The sequence below is a fragment of the Pteropus medius genome, unplaced genomic scaffold (assembly GCF_902729225.1).
Source record: "Pteropus medius unplaced genomic scaffold, Ma_sr-lr_union100, whole genome shotgun sequence".
In the NCBI taxonomy this organism is placed as follows: domain Eukaryota; kingdom Metazoa; phylum Chordata; class Mammalia; order Chiroptera; family Pteropodidae; genus Pteropus; species Pteropus medius.
Window position 1 is genome coordinate 28,064,573 of NW_024354500.1, and position 8,325 is coordinate 28,072,897.

General features: G+C 39.1%; 1 protein-coding gene across 4 annotated transcripts in view; it reads right to left on the reverse strand.

Annotated features, from left to right (window-relative positions):
• The window catches only part of PRIM2 (DNA primase subunit 2), a 244,878-nt gene extending 237,750 nt beyond the window's left edge, over positions 1 to 7,128 (reverse strand). For all 4 annotated transcript variants that reach the window (XM_039853280.1, XM_039853281.1, XM_039853282.1 and 1 more), the window contains exons 1-4: positions 7,000 to 7,128; positions 6,078 to 6,239; positions 4,188 to 4,291; positions 1,249 to 1,328 (exon numbers count right to left, since the gene is read on the reverse strand). In XM_039853280.1, the coding sequence (XP_039709214.1) occupies positions 1,249 to 1,328; positions 4,188 to 4,291; positions 6,078 to 6,231 (338 nt within the window). In that variant the 5' untranslated portion in view covers positions 6,232 to 6,239; positions 7,000 to 7,128. The remainder of the gene's footprint in view (positions 1 to 1,248; positions 1,329 to 4,187; positions 4,292 to 6,077; positions 6,240 to 6,999) is intronic.
• Between the last annotated feature and the right edge of the window lie 1,197 nt (positions 7,129 to 8,325).

Here is an 8,325-nt window from a genome sequence, read left to right on the forward strand (position 1 = left end):
AAACAATATTCAAACACAAGCAAGATGCCAGTAGAAGTTAAACACATATAAGTCCACTATAAATTCCACACACAATGTTCTAGGAATGTGCTGAACATGGGGAGAAAGATATTTAGACAATAAAATTAAAAGAACTAAATACAGACTATCGCAAGCCTAGTTGCATTATTATTTTAAATAATATAAAAAATAGTTCACTGCGTTTACTACAACTGCAAAATAATCAATTCCATTAGAAAATGGGGTATTCCTTCTATCTAAGGTAGTTTCATCAATGCCAAATAAATTCAAATTCTTTAAAGGTAACTTTATCTCTAAATGGATTATAACCAGATAAACTTTGCAAAGCAACCTTTGCATACAGCTTTATAATTTCATAAAATTTAATATGCACAGTATACTTCAATTTTTTAAAAGCCAACATACAAACATTGTATATTAATTTAAAAGACAGATATATAATGGGTATTGTTGTTATAAAATAATTATGCTACTGTATGTAAAATATGATTTAGGTTTTTTCTGAAGTGACTTTCACACTGTCAGCAATTCATTTATTGCAAAAATTACATTAACTACATATGCTTTTTAACAAAAGAAAATCTCTAGGACCAAAACTGGTCAATAGTTTCTGTTATTATCTTGGGATAGCAAACAATTCAACATTCTCATCCAATAAGCCTATCAATATAAAAAGAAACAGAAACTTATAAGTATGTTATTAAACCAAAATTATTACAGAAAAAAACCACAGAAGTTTTAAAGAAAAAAAAGGCAACTAATTTCTTGCCCCTCTGGGTGGCACTATTGACTTATAAGAAACCAACGACCTAAGGAAAACATCTTAATCTAATGGACACTAGCCCATACAGCTCAACTTCTAAAAACCTGTATCAAATTCGAGAACGTATCTGATTAATTCTTACATGACTTATTTTTTAGAAAAAAAGTATCAAAAGTTTTTTTCCCTAATGAAATTCCCTCCAATTTTAAATCCCAAATGAAGAGTGTCTCCCATAAAATTCAAAAGTGTTTGAACAGGCAAAATTTGCAAAAGAATTTTTCCATTAGTTTTTTAGTAAACGACTTGTTTCAAACAATTCACTGCAACGGTATTCAACCCATGAACCACTAGTTTCTGAAGTTCTTCTGAGTTTTCCTATGTTCAGTACAATACATGTTAGATTTCTATGTACCAATTTATAACCTAAAACAGATTTGACTGCAAGAGTATAAATGTATACTCACGACTGGCAATAAGCAAGGCGCAAAATAAAGTGAGAAATATGATCTCTTCTTCGTGGTTCATATTCATCTTCTAAGTTTTCCTTAAAGATGGTACACAAATAAAATAAATGCATTAGAATAATAAGAGATGTAAAGAAATGCTGAGTCAGCAAGAGCCAGTGTAAAGTAAAAGTTTCAAAAACATAAATTTCATAATATGCTTTCCAGGATAGTTAACATTTTATTTCAGTTAGCAATTGGGTGAAACTGAGAACTGAACTCATCTCAGCAAAACCTCCTGGGTTTGGACCACACCATTTTCTTCCTATCAACTCCCCCTTTCTTAATTTTCCTTCTTACTCAACCTATACCAAGGGTACTCACCACTTCGACCACTTCTTACAACCCTCAACTTCTTGCTTTTCAACCTTCTGGCAAAACCTAGATTCTAAATTAATTTATAGCTATATTCTATAGATTATTTCCAAAATGCTGAGAACCTCTGGAGAAAAAAATACACAACTACGGGAATTTGGAATATTAAAAATTCACAGCCTCTAACCTCAACTGGATCTTTACCAACACCAAGGAAACCTTATTCAAGTCTAAAATAGTAGAGCAAATGTATCTTGAACACTTATGAAGAGTACCAGGCACTGTCTTAAGCATTTTTAATCTATTAACCCATTTAATCATTTTTTAAAATTCCTATGAGGTAGGCACTACTATGTAACCCTATTTTAAAAATGAGGAAATCGATGCACAGGCAACTTACATAACTTGTCTAGGGTCACAAAACTTGTAAGCAGCAGAGCTCGTATTCGACACATAATCATCTCTTTGCTCACATCCTAGAAAAGCTGTTTCAGAATGGTAGTTGACCCAAGCTCCCTACCATACCACCTTCCACTTCTCTCTCAGAAGATGACTTCACCTATCTTAAAGAAATAAAGGCCACCAGGCTGACTTCTTCAGCTCCAAGCTTCTATGACCACATGCTTTGTTGCCTTCCCTCCCATCTCCATGGACAAAGCCTACACAAAGCTAATCTCTACACCTAAACCCTGCAACCCATCTGCTTCTGCCTCATAAGGACCTTGATTTATCAAATGCTCTCAAAGTTATCCTCAAGCTCCCCTCCTCTTCTTTCTCTTCTAGATCTTTCTGTTTAGCTTATAAACATGTATAACTATCTCCTGTCATATACGTGTGTGTACATACATATGTGTACTCTTTTCCCTACGACTTCCTCTATATTCAGCTCTATTTCTCCCCCTGTCTTTTCAGCTAAACATCTTATAAGAATGCATATTCCACAACCACCTCTCCACCTCCCTCCTCCAACCACTGTCATCATTCAGGCTTTTACCTTTATCTACATAACTCAATGGATTCTGTATAACTCATCTTACATGATCCATCCTAAGCTTCTGAAACTATTGTGGTTAACAGCATCACAACATTTTGGAGACAATATGCCCAGATTCGAATCTTGGCTCCACCATTTACTATTTCATGAATTTGGACAAGTTACTTAGTCTATCTATAACTCAGTTTTCTCATCTGTAAAATAAGGATGATAATAGTACCTACTTCATAAGACTGCCTTCTGGATTCCATGGGTTAATATTATGAAATGCACTTAGAAACAACTTTGGGGCAGAGTAAGCATAATAAAAATGTTTGCCATTGTTATTCCTATAATATCACTATTAATATCATGACCATTATTATTGAAACTCCAGCCTTCCTTGTCTGCTGAAACACTATCATCCTGACTGATCTTCCTCTCAGGCAGTTTCTTCTCAATCTCCTTCCCAAACTCCTCCAACTCTACTTCACCTTAAATTTTCGTATTCCCTCGAGTTTGGGAAGGAGATTGAGAAGAAACTTCCTCTCAGGCAGTTTCTTCTCAATCTCCTTCCCAAACTCCTCCAACTCTACTTCACCTTAAATTTTCGTATTCCACCAGAAGTCAGCCTGGTGGCCTTTATTTCTTTAAGATAGGTGAAGTCCTGTCCTCCATCATCTTCTCTTCTCGAATATATTCCTATAGCTCTCACCCACTCCTGATGATTCTAACCTTCCTCTTAAATCTATACTTCCAGATGTCTAAGTCCAAACTTGTATGCATATACAATTGCCCACTGGCCATCTCTACAGGCACCTCAAATTCATGTCTAAAACTAAACTCAACATCTTCCTTTTAACTGTTGCTTCTCCTCCTGTGTATCACATCTCAAAATATCACTACAATCCACCTAGAGATCCTAACTAGAAACCTGGACGTCATTCATACCTCTACTCTATCCCTTTTCCCTGGAACCAATCACTAAAATCATTTGATTCTACCTTCTTAATATCTCCTCAATCAGTCTTCTTTTCTCCATTCAATTCATCTTCATCATTTCTAGGCTCCTAACTGGTTTTCCTCCTATTAGACACAAGCCTGTCAATCTGCTGTTCACAGCCATCTTCCTAAAATAAAATCTAATCACGTCCATCAAGATGCAATTCCAGCACTATCTCCTCTCTGAAGCCTTCCCAAACCACCCCAATCTGAACTGGGTGATTATATGTGCTACTGGAGTTTCTGGAGCACACATCTAATAACAGCATTTATCATCCTGTATTGCACAGGGTACATGTGGCAGTGTCTGGAAACATCTACTGGGTAGAAGCCAGGAATGCTGAGCATCCTACAATGCCCCGGACAATCCTTGCAACAAGGAATTATGCCCAAAATGTTGACAGTCCCAAAGCTGAGAAACCCTATCTCAGTATTACAATCATCTGACTACGTCAATCATTTCTAAGAGACTGTAAGTACCTTTAGGCAGAGTCTATGCTATATTAGTCTTTACAAAAGCCCTGTGCCTAATACAAGACCTTTCCCACAACAGATATTCAGTACATAAACATTACAAACTGATGGAATATTTCTTCCCTCTTTTACTTACTCTGAAGGAAAACTTGACCTTTCGAATCTCGGCCTCCAACTTACTCTGGTATAGTTCGGTTCCTTTCACATAGCTCACACCAAGATTTTCAACTACTTTTAGCACTAAAAAAAATAATAACAGAAAGAAAAATGTATAAAGGCAAGATAATTTTTAAAACTAATCCAACACAAATAAAACCTATGGATAGCAATTCCATTGTTGCTTTTTATAAAAGATGACAAGTTGTAACAGTTTTACTTTCTGAAAGTACATTATATAAATTACATGTTTATAAGAGGATAATTTCCATTCGTGCACAGAAAATGTCAATGTTCCACAGCAAAATCTAATACCAGGGACTGTCAACTGGTATAGTATCCACCATACCAGAGTGATGGTGGATAATCACTGCCATACTGAGCCACTGTGGTTGAGGAATGGAAAAGGGTGTTGATATGGAAAAAAGATTAAGCACCCCTTGTTTGTATTCCTCATGTGGAACTGCCTGTTAGGCAGTCTGCTTCATTTACTCAGCACAGACTCATCAGAAAGACAGCCCTTCCTTTCTGATAAAGCATAGAAGGAGAAGACAATAGTGAAGAAGGGTTCTCCAATCGTCCAAATGAACCATCCTGAATAGATGCTACATCCAGTTTACAAGTTCCTAAAGCCCCCTGTCAATCTTTCCTTAGATGAATTCTCCTTCCAACAATATGAAAAGAGACATTTTTTTAATTCAAGAATAAAAAGCTTCTAAAATTAAACCTGAACTTAAACTCATGTCCCACAGGTACCTCCTTATTATCACATCCCAAAGCAAACTATTTTCCCCCTAGTCTTGCTCCTCTTCTGGCTATCCCCCATCTCCACTAGCTTCAGTCACCCCCACCTCCTCCCTCACATCCAAAAAGACCAAATCTTATCAATAATACCTCCTTGGTATCCATTATATCTCTCCGGTTCCATCATTGCCACTGTCATTGCCTTAATTCAGACCCAGTCTCTCTCTTTAAATGCAAAACCCAAAGGACATTTTTTAATCATATTAATTTCTATGAAGCATCTGACACTGCTAAGCTTCCTAAAACCCCTTTCTCCCTTGCCAATATTCTTTCGTTTGACAAACAGGTGCAGAGTACCCCCTTTTTCTATCAGCGGATCTCATCCTGCTCCTCTATGATCAAGTATCTCATCTCTTACGATTTTCCCACAAAGATATCCTGAAACATAAACTCTGAAGACAGTGCTATTATGTGTTTCAGATCATGCCAAGCTCATTTCTCTCTTCCACCAACAAAGAGAGGATAAGAAGGCCCCCAGTACAGTTGCCATATCCTTCTTATACCCCATTATTACACCCTTAGCTTGGAACAAAATGTCCTTGGTTATCCATACTTCTCCATCTACCCTGAACTTGTTAACGTCTCCACAAATATGACATCCTCTCTCATGCCTTCAAGCCTTTGTACAGCCATTTTCTCAGCCTGGAAAATCCCTTCACTTCTCTGTTGAGAAATTTCTGCTCATCCTTCACGGTCCAGATCACCTTTCAATTTCTCTAAGAAATCTTAATCAGACTAAGATAGTCACTCTCATCTCTACATTTCAATAGCACTACTATTTATCCCTACTACAGCACTTAAAATACTAAGTCATGATTATTATTTTGGATGTCTGTTTCCATGTACTAGAATACAGCCTCATCAGAGAATTACATTATTCATCGCAAAATCCCTACCACCTAGAACATAGTGAACTCAATAAATATGCAGTGTATAATAAATGAATTGCAAACCCTCAATAAATATGTTGAATGAATTGCTTAATGAAGGAAATAAATTACCCACACTCGTGCCCACAAAGTGAGGTTCTCAAGAATTTATAAATTCTAATTCAGATATCACTTACATTTAACTCTATCGATAGCCAAGTTTTCAAACTCTATCAAAGATATGTTTTCAGAAGGCGGCTGCAAGTAAAACTGGAGGCTATGAGGGTAGCACATATTCCTCTGATCACCTGCCAACTTCTGTTTCTTCCACCTTGCTCCGGAAAACTGCATCTTGTTACCTTTTCAGGAAGTACATAAAAAAGGCTGAATTGATGGAAAGTGGAGCTGAAAACCTTAAACCAAAAAAGAAAAGCTCCACACGCACAGGGGGGGGAAAAAACCTGCAGTTGAAGGGCATGCACAAAACGTTAACAGTTGTTATCGCTGAGCGATGTCTTGCGGTATTTTCCAGATTTTCAACAATACACCTGTAACTACTTTGTAATTAGGGGCTGAGGGGAGAGGTGAGTGCTGGAGAAGACGCAGGTGATGATCCTAACTTCCAGCAACATGAAAGTCAGGTGAAGCTGCCTGCCCACTACTGGTCTGGGGCTACAGTCCCTAGATCTCTGTAATCCCAAGAGTTAAGGTGAGGTTCCATGCGGGCTGCAATTCTGAACTCGGAGGAAAGCGCAGTAAGCTCCAGCTAATAAGAGACTTAATGAACCAGGTCGTTACTCACTTCCTTGTTTATGACACTGGGAAACAGAATGACACTGTCTTTCGAATCGGGTCTTTCTGAATGCCTTTTAGGGAGTATCCACAAGTTCCTTAGAAAACTTCCCACCTCCGATCCCACCCCAACTCTCCGGTGAAGTTGTCGCTACTCAACTCACTGACAACTGCATCTCTGCCCCAAACAAAAAAACTAATACTCCCGCCCCGCCAGATCAATCCTTCTGCTCCCACCGGCCGCAGAGTGCTCTCTCTTCTTTCTCGACTTGCAAGCCTCAACATCAGGATCACTGTCCGCCCTAAACCCGCAGGAGGTCCTCTTACCTACAACAGCACCAAACGCGAAAAGGTTCAGACGCCGACAGCCGGGATTCGCGAGTGGCGGGAGATTTCTCTTGAACCGGAAGCAGAAGTGGCGGAACACACGCCCCGCCCCACTACAGACCTCCCCGAGCGGGCGCAGCGGACGCAGCTGGGAACTTTCTGGACGTGGAGTCGGTCGTTTATGCTGGTTGACCCTGGGGTGCTGGAATGCTAGTGGCAAAATTTCTCACCCGCCGAAGAGTGTAGTACCAATAACTCTATTTGGGGACGCTAACAAAGATTCCATAAGTTGAAAATGTGGCGCTTTAACCCAGAAGGCTGGCACTCGTCACTTTCGATCTGGAGAGGAACGGAGGAATAGGCATTCACTGAGCTCCGTTATTGCACTTGGCTCACTATTACCGGCCCTGTTCTTTCTTGGTTAATATTTCAGCGACCCGGTAAGGTAGGTTGTATAACCCTATTGTACAGGTGAGAAAACAGGAGCTAAAAGATCATCGTTAATTTGCCTATGTATGTACAATACGTATTTTGTTTTTTCTGTTGGACGGCAGTTCCCATAACAATCTACATTCAGTTAGTTCACTACCCGTCCCTACGCCTCGTGCATAGCAAGCGCCCAGCAGAATATCTGGTACGAACTAGACTGAATGAATGCACACACGCAGAAGTCGCTCTTGGCTCCACAGAAATAGAAGCGATCCGGCTCAGAGAGAAGTGGAAAGCAAGTGGATCTCGGACTGCAGACTGTCGGAATTGGCAGGTCAGAGCCGCAAGAGCTCTCGGACTGTGGAGGTCTGTAGGGTTTTCAAGTTGCTGGAAATAAATTTAATTTGTGGCCTCTAGGGGGTGTGTTTCGCTTACAAAAGTGGCCGAGGAAGGATCTAGTAAAGGTAGTCATTGGAGATGAAGAGCGCTTTGAAATGTTCACGTTTTTAGAAATGCAAAGTATATTGAAAAAATATCAAGCTTCAAAGCACCTACCCACAATAAAACAAACTGGCTGGCACTGACTTTATACCAGAACGTGTTCTAAGTGATTTACATATCAATTCAATTCATACCAATATGAGGTAAGTTCTATTATTAACCCATTTTATAGAGAAGGAAACTGTGGAACAGAGAAGGTAAGTGACTTCAAAGATCACACAATAAGTGACAAAGCCAGGTTCAGAGAAACTGTCTCCAAGCACCATAGTGCTAACCATCACACTGTGCTAATTCCACTAATATGACAGCTGTGCTCCACCTTGATTCCTTCCTTTCTGTATCACACAGTTTACATCACTTGGTGCAAAGAAGGTATCTGAAAACACGAAAATTGCC